General features: G+C 35.3%; 1 protein-coding gene across 1 annotated transcript; it reads left to right on the top strand.

Annotated features, from left to right (window-relative positions):
- The first annotated feature begins 3,779 nt into the window (after positions 1–3,779).
- Positions 3,780–8,716, top strand: LOC116028730. The gene is made up of 7 exons (XM_031270539.1): positions 3,780–4,094; positions 5,478–5,566; positions 5,674–5,749; positions 6,563–6,612; positions 6,687–7,028; positions 7,418–7,456; positions 8,254–8,716. The coding sequence occupies exons 1-7, from the start codon at positions 3,911–3,913 to the stop codon at positions 8,428–8,430; spliced, it is 957 nt and encodes a 318-aa protein (XP_031126399.1). The 5' UTR covers positions 3,780–3,910; the 3' UTR covers positions 8,431–8,716.
- The last annotated feature ends 6,364 nt before the right edge of the window (positions 8,717–15,080 follow it).

Here is a 15,080-nt window from a genome sequence, read left to right as displayed (position 1 = left end):
AATTCATCATGAAGGTGTTAGGGGAGCATCAAGATACAACTACTTACAAAATTATATTTGAACAGTACACCTTAATTCACTTTAATCCAATCTGATTTAAAGTAAATAGTAAAAACTATTCAAACTAATGTCTCAATACAATCACTCGCATATCAATTTATACAAAATTTCCAACTTCCATGTGCTTTCGTTAGTAATTTAAAATAGAACCTTCTTGTCATTGCCTAATTTTCTTGTTGGGATGTATATGACTAGTCTTTAGTCAACATGCTTTACATATATACCACCTGGAAACATCAGAAAGAGTATCAAAGTTTGCCATGCATTTTAAATACTTTTCACTACCTATTTTAAATGAGTAGATATATAATTGTTTTAAAATTTTTAGAGCTATGGACCAGAGGTAAATTATGCTATGGACACAAGTTCACCTTGCAAAGCGGATCATGTTTATAATTTAGGACTCTATATTCACAATTTTAGATTTCAATATACAAAATTACATTACTCAATATTCACAATTTTGTTATATAGATTCAAAAATTGTGTAATACTGTTGAATATAGACTTATGAAATTGTAAATATAAAGTTATGAAATTGTGAATATAGAGTTTTGTAATTGTGAATATAAAGTTATAAAATTATAAACATATAAAGTTCTAAAATTGTAAATATATAGAGTTCTTAAATTGTGAACATAGACTTGGGTCCATGGCATAACAACCATGTACCAGACCTCCGGACCCGACCAAATTTGATCAAAATTTAATCGGACTGAACTGACTTAGTCCATGAAAAAGGGTCCATGTTGGGCCTAGCTGGTTCAAGTCCAATCATTATTGCGTATGTATGGACCACAGTCTAAAAATAGGCAAATTATACCGTGCACCACTATGTGCACCACGTACCTAAACGACGTCGTTTTGAGCATTGCAAACTAATCGTCCGTTTTTTTAGAAATCACGTTTCCCGTTTCGGCCGGTCTCTGTATTTATGTTAATATTCTGTGTATTCCAGACAATCATTCTGTGTATTCTAGGCAACTGTTCTGTGTATTCTAGGCAACCGTTATGTGTATTCATGTTAGTAACACATGTTGTGATGTGTTTGTGCATTCGAATGTTTAGGAGGATGAGTTCTGTGTATTTTCTGTCAATATTCTGTGTATTCATGTTATTAACACAGGTTGTGATGTGTTTGTGCATTCGAATGTTAGGAGGATGAGTTCTGTGTATTGTGTGTCAATATTCTGTGTATTCTGGGCAAACATTCTGTGTATTCTAGGCAAACGTTCTGTGTATTCTAGATAATGATTATGTGTATTATAGATAATGAATTTCCTGGAGTTATTCGCGTCCGCGTTCACTAACACCAAAATGACGCCGTTTTACGTACGTGGTGCACATTGCTATGTGCACCATGGTGCAGGGTATAACGATTGCTAAAAATACATAAAAGACATTATTTTAATTCATAAAATACTTTATTCTAACACGAGTATGTACTATTCTAACTTATAAAATACATTATCTTACTCAAAAAATGACATGACATTATTTTAACATATATAAAGTACACTATTCTAACTCATAAAACACATTATCTTACCAAAAAATGTTCATTATTCTAACACGCGCACAAAATAATATTTTTTTAACATAAAAACAATGTCATTTTGGATCGTGATCCACACAATAATTTGCGGCTCAAGTCTACCTCTATTTGTCACATATGGTATATTATATTCATCTATGTTTTCTGTTTCTTAATCCTCTGATCTTACATTGGAGTAGCCAAGAACTCCGGGCTGTGGAGAGGAAGGTTCTGGCTAATGAGCTAGCTACCTCCAGATACTATCTCTTTCTCTTCCGGATCGGACTCTCAAAGATTGAAAGACATGAAAGTGGTGACACATTGTTGGAGCTTCAGGATGGATCTTGGTTGTCTGCTAAGGTAGTATTACACAATGCAATCAAGTTTCTGTTTAAGCTAAGTATAAAGAGTACCCTGAGGGACTTACACATATGGAAGGGGAGTGCGTACGTGCTGGTTTCTTTCCAATTTCTAAACTAAAATCTTCTATTGGTTTATCATCTTCAACAGCTCATCACCAGGTAAACATTATAACTCTGCAGATCTCTTCAATGGGAGAGCCTTTTCTGATTCTTGGGCTTGTGAATCAAAGTAATAGTGTTTGTGTGGAAGAAGCATTCAGAGAGTATGAAAGGGAGAGGTGGCCGCGTATTTTTCCATTAACCATTCGGGCAGGAGCATTCTTGCAATGTGAAAATCCAGTTACGTTGTTTGTTGTATCAGGAACAATGTGGTTGTGCCTAAGCTGGTGAAACTTGGACCAATGCTTAAGCATACAAATTTTGAATGTGAGCCTCTGATCTGTAGAGAAACTGGGGTGTTTAGTTAACTACATTTTGATAGCATAGGAGCATATGTTATAGCAGGTTTCTGTTACACAATAAGCCATGTTGTTGGCAGATTTTTAGTTTCCTCTATTCATAAGTAGTCTTTTTCTTGTCAAATTAATGCATTTTACAATATGACTTTCAAATGCTTAAAATGTATTTACAATAATGACCATTAAAATGCCAATTCACAAGCTAAACATAACAAACTTTTAACAATTAATTGTTTCTTCTAATCAACAATCAACATTAAGTCTAGAACGGGGAGGGATTGAATAATTGGACTTACTAAAGTTTAAAAGTGTTTGTATTAGGTCTTGTACAACGACAACCCAAACAAGAAAAAAATGATAATTTTGGCATTAATACCTATTCAGTCACTTTATTTTGGGCATGATCATTTTTTCATCTTTAATTATTTTACAACGTGACAACTTTCTTTTTAATCGAGAGGAGGTTAATCTTGAGCTACCAGCGTTACTGACTTCGCACAATAATGTCATGTGAATTGAGTGGACCAAAACAATCATCTAATAAAATTTATCAAGTATTTATTTAAGTGTATACTTTTAGATAGTGATAAACAGCCAAAGACCTCTCGTGGCGGTGCGGCAGGCGGTGCTTGTCTTAGAGACTCTCGTGGTTCTATTGTTGTCGGCCTTAGCTTCCCCTTAGATGCTTCATCTGCCGTGGAGGCGGAGGCCTTTTCCTTGCGCTATGCACTGCATTGGTGTACTTTAACGATGAAGAAGCCTTATCTAGTGAAAGTCGATTCGCAATCACTTGCTCATTTTGTTTCCTCGTTGTCGAAAGAGATCCCGTGGAGAATTAAAGAAGCTGTTCTCTTCATTCAAGCATGCCTCATGTCATGGAACGTTGCATTAGTGCATATCTATCGAGAAGCTAATCAAGTTGCCGATGCTCTTGCTTCCGAGGGTCTTGGAAAAGACTCACCCTCTATTTTTTGCTCTTTCAACTCGTTACCTTTAAAGGTCAAACTTGCTTGTATGTACGATATTCGGGGCTTCACTTCCCTTCGGTTTATCCATCAATAATATCACTGCCTTTCTTTTAAAAAAAAAAAAAAACAGCCAAAAACCTTGTGGTCTAGTGGCCTCCGGTGTCCCGGTTAACACTTCGATGATGGGAATGGATTCGAGCCTCACAAATACTACATTGTAGTAGAGTCAGTAGTACTCAAAAAAAAAAAAAAAGATAGTGATAAACAAATGATAATGGGTAAGAATCATCTCACTAAAAAAAAAAGAAAAAGCAGCTAATTTCTTTTCCCAAAGAAAAGAAAGAATATGTCTTGAACAGTTGCACTTGAATTAACCCCAAAATGTCAAAACCCACAATACAATGTTTCATTTCTTGCACTGAAGCAACCGAAAGAGCGGAGCTGAAGAAGACATGGTAGAATTCTTGAGGAGGGGGTTTTGCTGGGTTGCATAGCTTCTAGAGTGAGAAAAGTTGTATCCAGAAGTTTATGAGCGAGTTAGGGATTGATTCAACAATAAACATGGATCCCAAAAGCGGAGTGATTGTTACAAAAGAAAGGGAATGGATGACGAGAATAGAGAATCCGTTTACTTTGAAAGTGGGTCAAGTATTCACTGGCTTTGGAATCGGCTGTGGCATCGGCATTGGTGTTGGTCGCCCTTTAAACCTTGGTTTGCGCTCAATCTCCCTCCCTCTCATTCTCTTTATTTTCTCTCTCAGAAAGCATTTATGGTGAAATATTACTCAAAAAAAAAAAAACAAGTGCAATAGAAAGGGAAGCATATGAATTTTAAAGATTTTTGGAAACCCAGAAACAGAAAATGCCAGAAAAATTCAAGTAATTTGTGTACTTAGTCGTATTTATTTTGAGTTTGTGTTGCTGGTTTTGTCTGCCTCCTGTGTTAGAAACCTTTAACTTTGAAAAAAGATATGAGCTTTGAAAATTTATGAAATCCAAAGACAATAAATGTCAGAAGAACTGAAATCCTATCTGATTACTTTTTAGTTTGTGTTGGGTTTTGTAAAGCTTGAGTCTTTAAATTGTTCTTAATGCTGGGGATTTGCTTCCTTGTGCTTAAGCTATTGTTCGATGGGGGGTATTGAATCATTTTTGAATGCTAAGGCCAGTAAAGGACATTAGAAATTTAGAACTGACAGCCTTGCATTTGTTTTGGTTTGTGTTTGTATGTGGTTATCTTTGAATTGTTATTGATAGTCATTATTTTTGTTCCTTTTGTGTAAATATTCTGTTTGGAAGAAAAGACTGAACTGTTTCCTAATTCCTCAATTGGCTAGTTTGATAAACAAGTCAGTTTGTTAGTAGACTATTCGATAGTTTAATGCTTTAAATTTCTGATTGTGGATATATATGTGGGAAAGCTCTAAGAATGGAACTTGACTGGTATTGTTCCCATGCTGATCCTAATCAAGAGGCAGCAATTAAGTTTCATTTTCTGAGTAGTGTTATTGCCTTTTAGTGTAGGGTTATGAGATCCATATATATACCCCCTTAGACTCACTTTTTACAGCTGCTTGGCCACTAAAATATCAGTTTATAGGATTTATATCCTAGTTCCAACAGAATTTTCCCTGTTTGATTCTTGTGAGTTGTGATTGTTTTCTTTGAGCCTAAATGTTTTTACGATAGTGATAGTGAAAGGTAGGAGTGTATAGCCTTTCTCATGCAAAAATGTCCATACAGAGACAATCTGCGATCCATAGGGATGTATGTACTTATTCTGTGTTTTGTTGTCATGCTTCGTGTAAGAATTTTATATTGTTACCTTATTGACTATTTATTACCCCCCGAGTAGTATTTTAGTTCTGCTGATTTCATGATATTGTGCTCTAAAATTCAGTACTACTGTAATTTTCTGTTGAAGTAATATAGAGTTCTTGTCTGTGAAGTTTTCTTAGAAATTTCTCAAATTGATATTTCGGGATTAAATTTCCTTTCGGTTAGCATGACATCATGGTTTACTTTACGTTTAATGAACTGCTGTTCCATTGCATCTGTATTTTAGATTACCGCTATTTATTATTTCCTGTATCAGGTGCAATACCAATGATAAGCCAAGTTATGGTTGCCACTAGAGGTGCGACGGATGCTTTCTCTGGTGTCGGAAGGCATGTTAATAACTCTGTACGTCAGTTTGCTGTCTTTATCTATTTTGATGATACGCTTATACCAACACAATATTTAATAGCTCTTATTTTCTTTTGTTGTTGTACACAATTTCCATTTTATAGTTGCGGCATTTGGGGGTTAAGAACATTGAAGCTGGTATTGGCTGTGGAATAGGTTTTGGTCATGGCTTTGGTATTGGTATGTATCAATTATTATGCTCTTAATGCACAGTACCCGAGCATTGTTTTAAATGACAAATCCGATTTAACGCTAGATATTATCATATTAGTAGGAGATCTTGATATCAAGTTGTCATAGGATATCAGATAGGGACATAGGGTTTATGTCATTCAGCTTTATTGTAGAAGTCATGCTGTATGTTCATGTTAGGATTGTAACAATTTACAAACCAAATAACACAGTAATGAGTATGGAGAAAAATATAACTAGGGGCCTATTGGCCTTCTTGGTTTGAACGGGTCAGCTGTGGGCAACCTAGGTTGGCGTACTTCCTTGTGTACCTTTTCCGGCTAGGGTCACAAGGTAGGGTTTAACCAGTGCACACCCTCGAGTAGCGGCTGCAGGTTTTCCTTGTCACTCAAAAAAAAAAAAGAAAAAAGAAAAAAGAAAAAAGAAAAAAATATATATATATATATATATTTATTTATACCAATGCAGTAAGAAATCTGACAGATGAAACCAATCTAAATTATTTATACAAATATTTTGATAAGAAATATCATCAGATTCCGGAAAGGGAAGGAATGATTCCAGGTGAAGCAAGAAAAAATTACTCTGCATAAAATTAAAAAGCAGAGTTACTGTTCATTGTTATGGTAATTGTCAGAGGTCTTTGACTCAACTATGGTGAGTAGGGGAATGATGTTAGTCAAAGTAATGAAGAACCAAATTTGAATTACGAACATTTCTTTTTTTGCTAAAACTACATTATAGCATATTCATTCCATTATTTTCTATGTTAAACAGCAAAACATTGGTGCTAAATGTCAGGTCTTGCTGTGAAGCCGGGAGTGGTACATCAGATTCAATCATCTCTCGCTGTATGTATTTTTCCATTATTTTTTTTTCCCGTTCAGCGCTTAATATACAACCTTCTAATAATCTACTTTGCCAGCAACTTGCGGCAAAAGCTATGATGAAGCTTGGAATGGCTCCCAACTTGTCTGTTGGTCAAGGCATTGTTCCAAAATCTATTCAAACTGGCATGGGGGTGGTGAGTGAGACCTCGACTCACAATCCTTTGGGAAATGTAATGCCGGTACAGCCGAAAGTCCTAGAGAATTTCATGCCTAAAGACGGGAATTCAAGTTTTTTCTCTTCTAATGAAACTTCAGATTTGGAAAAGAATCCTTTAAGGAGTTTAAGCACATCGTATAGCAGCCGAACAGAAAATGTTATCAGCAATTTTTTGCAGACTCCACTCTTTAAAGGTGGAGAGAACGAGGCTAATGAGCTGGTATGTGAACTGAATCGTTTCGTGTTTCTCAATACGGTCCATGAATCTTTAGTTGCTAATGTCAAATATTAATCTTCCTCTCACTTTTGTTTCAATAGGAGGGTTTCGGTTTCTGTAAGGATGATGTTTGCAATTGATTGTTTATTTTAGAATTGGTATCATCAATTTATTTCATTTCCTATTCCATTAATATAACAAGTATTCTTCATCATAAAATATGATACTCGTATATCTTTAGCCTGCCCCACCGGCCCGTTTCGACGGCTCTACTGGTGCAGTGTACATTGGACGTGGCTGCCAATTTGTAGTTTAATCTTTGTTAAATGAGTTTATTGTAGTTGAGTTTTGCCTACTAACCAATAATTCAATGCACTGTTTCATATTTGCAGACTGAGCGCCTAAGGTCAGAGAACAACTTGCTTCACCTGGTAAGATTTCCCCCGTATTTATATTAGGGAAAATTACATATTTAGTCTCTAAGTTATACCCTCAGATATATACTCAGTTCCTTAGTTATTAGTGTGTCCATTTTTGGTCCCTCCGTTGTCTCAAAGTGATGGTTTTGGTCCTTCTCATTAACATTCCGTTAGATTTGGATGCAAAATCAATAGAACACTTTAAATGGCAGTGGTAAATATGGAATATGAGTAAGATGTTCATAATGTTCCAATGAGTTTATTTGACAAATGTCGAGCTTTTACATATGACTCTTTGTTTACCGTTAGGTTGGAGCTTGAAGTTTGTCAACTTGCTAGAGTTTCTTCTTCTTTTTATTTATTTTATTTATTTATTATTTTTTTAATATTGATTTTCTGTTCAAATCTAATGGAATATTAACAAAGATGACCAAAACGCTACTTTGGAATAGCTTGAGGGACGAAGCAATAATTGAGGGGCTCAGTCTATATCTGGGGTATAATTCTAGGACAAAATATGCGATTTTCCGTTTATATTACTAGAGAACTCCTGAATAGCTATCGGGCCATTTCTTAATCATCAACTGCTTTCTTTTTTCTTCTTTTTTCTGTCCAACCAAGAAAGTCCTGTATGATGTCCAACACAGGTTTGCCAGAAGAAAAGTTAGCTTGACTAATAAATACTACGTAGTAAATATGACAGATAAAATGGAATAGTTTTTTGTGGAAACGGAAACAAAGTATAGGTTTCATTCATGACATTTGTTTCTAAAATGGAAATGCTCGACTGAGAACTTTCTTGCGTTTAGGTGTTGAAACACCAAAAAGTGATTGAGGAGCTGATGCAGGAGAATGAGAAACTTCGTCAAATACTGGTGGAAGATTTGAAAGTCTCGCCCGCCAAGCTCCAAGCTAGCTACTCGAGTGGAATCAAGTCTCCATGCAGCGAATGTTTTGATTGCCGTAGAAAACAAAGAAGAAGGTGAACCCCGATGAAATTGAACACAGACATCTTAGCCGGGTTTTGTCCGAGGTGGGAGCTTGAACTCAAAGTCTTTCCATAGGATATTAAAATGGGCAACAAAGAGACTGAATCACATTTGCATTCATTCAGTTGAAAGGTCCTTATTCTTCCTTCTCATTTTTTTGGGGGGTTAATTTTATACTGTAATTTTTATTTACATCTACCTCAGTTATGCTTGTTCAAATCTGCAATGCAAAAGAAATTCTTTGGGTCAATGTTATTGGTGAGAGCTTAAGTTATTTGAGATACGAAATTATAGTCAAATATTCACTCTAGGATGTGTTGGACCCCCTTGATGGCCTTCAAAGTTCAAAAGCTCAGCAGAAATTATCTCACCTTTCCAAATACTTTCTATCATCCCCGAAAAGTGTTAACTCAAACTTAACATAACATAAATGAATTTAGGGAAAAGTGTCAAATTGGCCCCTTAAGTGGGGTGGATAGTGCAATTAGACCTCCTAACTGAAAAAAGCTTCATTCAAGTCACCTAAACCGTCAAAAAAGTGCAATTGAGTCTTAAATGACTTGTTTATCAGGTTATTACTCCTTGGATTGAAATTAAGTGCAAAACTTTGTCATTTGTATCACATTTGGTCATAATGTCAAATTAATTTGTATTCTATAAATAATTTTAATAATTTTTAATTTTTTTAAACAAAAAAAACCAAAAAAAGAAAAAGAAATATGTTTTTTTCTTCTTCTTTTTTTTTTTTTTCAAAAACATTATTTAAATAATTGTTTTTATATTATTAAAAAGGTTTTGTAAAATTATTTTAAATAATTTAAAAATAATAAATAATTTAAAAAAAAAAAACAAAAAATAGAAAATTACATTTTTCGTCTCTAAAGGAGAAGTGAGCACAAAAGAACGAAAAATGCAATGCCAACATATTCGTCCGTAAGTTATACTAAAATTGTAAATTTCGTCCCTAATGTTTTATTAATAAAGGCACAAAAAGTGCAACATCAATTATAACTTAGGAACGAAAAATGCGTATGGCTAACACTTAGGGACGAATTCTACAAATTAATTTGACAGTAGGAACAAATTATTAAACTGCCGGTGGCTGTTTTTTAATTTTTTTTATTTATAATAAATAATATTTTTAATAAATTAAAATATTTTTTTTGAACTGAAATAAATAAAAATATTTGTTTTGAAAAATAAAATAAAAAATGAAAAGTGCCAAATTAGCCCCCTAAACTAGGTGGATAGTGCAATTTGGCCCCATAACTGAATTTGACCTAATAAACAAGTCATTTAGGAGTCAATTGCACTTTTTTGCCGGTTTAAGGGGCTTGAATGGAGCTTTTTTCAGTTAGGGGGTCTAATTGCACTATCCATCGGACTTAGAGGGCCAATTTGACACTTTTCTCATGAATTTATAAAGAGATGATTAGTAAATGATTTTTGTGTCTCACATCAAGAAAACATCATACATCCAACGGGCAAACGATGAAGATGGTGATGAAGGAGAAGCCATGGTTGAAATTGAGTATAATAATTATGTTCTCGAAAGCAAGATAGGTAAGTTCTGACTAAGAAATTGATTGGGCACCTCGTGATTTATTTCCTCCAGCGATTCTTAAGCATAAGTTCTGAGGGTTTAGGATTAGTTTAGCGTAAGCTGAGGAACTTAATGTATTAAAAAAAAAAAGAAAAAGAAAGCAGTTCCTTGTTTTCTAGAAGTTTGCTCTTTTCAACCTTACTCTTTTCAAATGTATAAAACAAGTTTAGCCATGAAATTTAGAAAATTTTGTAAATTAGTGATTAAATTAAAATTTTAAACATTATAACTCCAACATTTATTTTTAGGTGGTGCATATCAAAGCACCCTCTTACTTTGACCACAAGTAAAAAAATCGAGTTTCTTGACTATAGGCAGAGAGGTTTCAATATCGAATTAATTAATCAAATGTAATGACTAAAAAGCTAGTCAACCTTTCAAGGAAACAATCAATCTAATTGAAGTAACAAGAGGTTGCATATATGAATTAAATTTGTTTTAATGTGAATCCCTACAACTAGTTATTCTATTCATTGTCTCACTTTATTTATTATTATATTTAAAAATCAAATGAAATCTTTTGCTAGCTCTTTTTTTTTTTTTTTTCATTTTAAAAAATAAAATTTAAACTTGATTATTTATCAAATTTAATATTTAAATATTATTAAATAATAATATAATGATAATTTCATACTTACCTTTTTTATTTAAAATTTTTTGAAAGCATGAACAATGTCCTTTTTAAAATTTATTTTTAATTTTTCATTTTTGATTCTATTGTTCAAAACTTCAAAAGTAAGTGAAAAAATTGTAATGCATTTTATGATTACTAAATAATTTGAGTTTGATAATAGGATATCAAAAGCAAGTAAATAAAGACAATAGTAATGACTAATGAGTAACAAATCAGGGTAGGGCATGATAAGGGCATCCACAATAGTAGATTTTAAGTGGATTTTGCTTGTCTAAAAATTTGAAGATGGAGATTCCACAAACGCGTCAAAAAGAGTTGAATGCCAGCCAGCTTGAAGCAGCGGTTGGTGACAGTTGGCCTTAAACAAAAAAAGCGAGCTAGACCCTGAAACCCACCGTTTTCTCCTCCTTCTCTCTTCTTCGGAGTCTTCTTCCGCCGTTTTCATTAACTCCGGCGGACGCCGCCTCCGCTTATTTGGCTGAGGCGGCGTCTGCTACCTCGCTTTTCCTCTTCACCTCCGTCAACTTCGCCATCGACCTTCCCCCCGCTCACCGTCGTCCACCATTTCTAAACCCTTTCTAGCTCTCTCCCCACCCATCTCTCTTTCCTTCTTTCTTTTCCTCCTTTCCTTCTTCCTTCCTCACTCACGTACCACTGCCGCCACCTTCTTCTCCCTCCCTTCCCCGTCGTTTTCCTCTTCTTTCTTCCCTCACCACCACCACACCTCTGCTTTCCACCACCACGGCGCCTCTTCCACCGACGGCCACCGCACCGGCACAACTGCAGCGCCATCCCACTGTCGCCACCGCTGCCTTCTCCTCCATTGGCCATCTTCCAGAAATAAAATAAAATAATATATATATATATATATATATATATTGATAATAATAATATATTAGTAGGGTAGGGTAATAGGTTGGTAGCCTTGAGACCCGTGCGCCTCGAGCTCCTAACTTTGTTGTCTTTTTCCCTATTTTTATTGTTTCCTAATAATTATTGTTGTTTTGTCTCCCTCTGCATTTATTGCAGTTGTCTCCTTCTGCATTTATTGTAGTTTTGTTTTCCTTCTCGTTATTTTACGAGGTTCGTTTTCTTGGAGTGCTTCAAGTTATATATGGCCATGGCTCGTGCGATACTCATCCTGATCGAAGTAGAAGACAATGAAATGCCTTTCAGGAGGATACCCACTGATGAACCTGCCAAAGACACAAGGCTGGATATCTACCTTCAGTTGGGGAAAAATGTCAATGGACTTCAGTAAGAAGAAAAAGACTCAGGTGGTTTGCAAGTTGTTCCATCCAGAGGTCGACTTGTACACATTCTGCAAGGCCATCAATCATTTGACAAAAGTTTTAAGGTCCTATAAGGATCAAAACTCTCTTGTAACACAGTCTGCGAATCTAAATTTTATTAGCTTAGCTATAAAATTTAGTTCTATGTCAGATTGTATGGAATGGTTTTACATTCCATTGAACCTTGTTGTACTTGTTTCTAATGTTTATTAATGAAGGTTTATTATTATCAAAAAAAAGAAAAAATTTAAAGATGGTTTTTCAACAAATGGGAAGGGTTTTTTTGGTGGTTTTTCATAACATAAAGACATGATTTTTGCCTGTTGTGTGGGACCCACCAAGATTCAAAAAAGCAAAGCTTATTGTTGCGTGAGGAGCAAAATTAGCGCCCAGTCAGACGCTTGCACTCCACGCGCCTGTTGGGCTTGTTAATTTGAAATTTTTTTTTTCATATTTTGTTTTGCTTTTTTTTTTTTTTGTTTTGTTTTGTTTTTGTTTTCAATTTCCTTTTCCTCTCATCCTCTTTTTCATAATCACATATGCAAAAATTCCTCAAAATATATGATATTAGCCTATTGAATCATCTATTTTCTTAGTTATACATACAAAAATTCTTCTCCTATTAGCCTATTGGGATGCTCTAAATAGGCGGAAGAAAGTAAAAGTTTACAAATGACATGGCATGATTTCATTGGTTCGTCTTACGTTGTAACTTGCGAACTAAGTAATAGACATTAGACAGAAATTTTCTGGATACATTTTGTCGCTAGCCCGTGAGGATTTCGCGGTCAACCGAGAATGTTCTGGACTTTTTCTCTGAATTTCCTCGATTACCCTTCCAGTTTGAGATGATTCAGTTTACATGAATACTACCCAAATACCACACGTCCATACATAATACATTGCCACTTTCTCCTTAAACTTCAAAAGTATTAATATGGAATATTAAATATATTATTGTTAGCATTTAAGTTAAATTTTCATTTTTAAAAAATGATATTTAGAACAAATTGTCATTTTGGTTTACTGACTATAAGGGTCATCTTAATGGTTGGATTTCGTTGCTGAAATTGTCTTCGCGTTGCAGGTTGCCGGAGAAGAAGAAGAAAAGGGGAAGGATGGGGTGAAGGGCTTGCCAGAGAGGTGAAGGATGAAGCATGCCATCGCCGAGAAAGTGGTAGCTCGCCGGAGAAGAAGAAATATAAGTGAAATGACTAAAATACTCTCGTTATTTTAAATCTTAAAAATTTTCTGCGAAATTTGGTCGGAGTGACCAAAATTGATAAAAATTGAAAGTCAGGGCATGCAATTAACGCTTTTGAAAGTTGTGAAGTGCAATTAAGAGGACCCCTATAGTCAGTGGACCAAAATGACAATTTGCTCTTGATATTTATATGCAATTTACATATGTTAATATGATTTCAAAATTATTAAAATTTATGGACATGGTGCATTTCAATTTTAATATATAATATATTAATTTTATGATAAATTAATTAAATTAAATATAATAATGCAATTACATAAGATGAATCTCACCCCAGATAGCATTTGATCGATACTCACGATTAATTTTGTAAGGATCGCTTAACCTTTCTTCTTATAATAATGTACTTTCAATACTCAAATAATGTGTTTTCCCTGAATATAATGTACATTTTTAATATATTAAAAGTACATTATTTGTGTACTGAATGTACATTATATGATAGTATGGTTTATACAATAATGGTTGTACTTGGTATTGGGCATTTTGGGGAGGAGGTACAAGAAGGGGTGGTGCGTCAGCTGCTGGCCACCACGGACGCTGTCGTAGGCTATCGGCCGAGAGGGGGTGCTGAGTGGCGCGCCTGCTTCCGGCAGCCGAGGCACCCTAGGGCTGCCAGGTGTGCCTGGCTTGCGTGGTGGGGCGTCGACGCAGTCATTGGTGCACGACGTGTTGGACGTTGGACGACGTGGGACACGTGGTTGGATGGGGAAGTTGTGGAACGAATGAGATACACATGGGCGATATCCATGGGTTATAGTACAGTATAAAGGGGGAGGCCTAGCTTGTAAGACATCATCGAAGATAACACGAGAACCCTCCTGATTTGGTGACTGGTGGTCTTAACCCTTTTTTCTTCAGCACAAGGATCAGAGTTCAATCATTAGCGTTGTCCTTAGCATACTTTGTATTGGGCATGTGGGCAAGCTTATTCCTTTTGGGCCTATAGTTTGTAGTTCGGCTTCAGTTCCCCCGCCCCAGTGTCTTGGCAAGAATCATCACTTTGTATACCCGATTTATGGTGGACTCGGTTCTAACAAAATCATCATAAAAATTTATTAAATAAAATCGCATAAGTATATACAAAATTTGGTGTGCAACTAATGGTTATGGTTTTTTTTTAATGGCATTTAAATTGTTGGATGTTTATATTTTATAGGGAAAATGGCCAAATAGACCCCTAAACATTATATCGAAGTACAATTAGGTCTCCAAACTTTAAAAAGGTTCAATTAAAAACACCAACTTATCATTTTGATGCATTCAGATCTAATAGTCGATTACCTACTGATAATACCTGGTAATTCAACTCCAAATGATTAAATAGGCCGCCGTTCGTCGGCCGCCTTCTTCCTCAGTCGAAGAAGGCAACCAACGTCGCCTTCTTCTCAGTTGAAGAAAGCGACTCTGGTCACCTTCTTCCTGGAGGAGGACGTTGTCGGCTGTTTAGGATTCCGTTGACCTTTTTTTTTTAATTACTATTCATATGACTGTCAACCGTCGGTGATGGCAGTCAACGATGGTATAGTTGCCAGTAACTTATTAGTTACTTGTCAAGTAAGCTTATTTGATTGATTTTTTGAAGTTGAGGTATTTAATTGCACCTCTTTTAAATAAGGAGCCTAATTATATTTTCTTATAATGTTTAGGGGTGTATTTGATCCTTTTTCCTATTTTATATAGTGTTCATATCACAAATATGAACCGGGTCATAGGCCATGGGTCAAGCATCGCAACCAGGGGCATTTTAGTCCAGACGGGCGAAAGTGACGAATTCAGAATTCTGGTAATTTCGTGGATAATCCAGGGAATCCGAAAAATCTCGCTATATAAACGGATCATCTTCAACGA

Source organism: Ipomoea triloba, chromosome 9 (assembly GCF_003576645.1).
Source record: "Ipomoea triloba cultivar NCNSP0323 chromosome 9, ASM357664v1".
NCBI lineage: Eukaryota > Viridiplantae > Streptophyta > Magnoliopsida > Solanales > Convolvulaceae > Ipomoea > Ipomoea triloba.
Note: the sequence above shows the minus strand (reverse complement) of the source record. Positions and strands in the feature narration are given on the sequence as shown.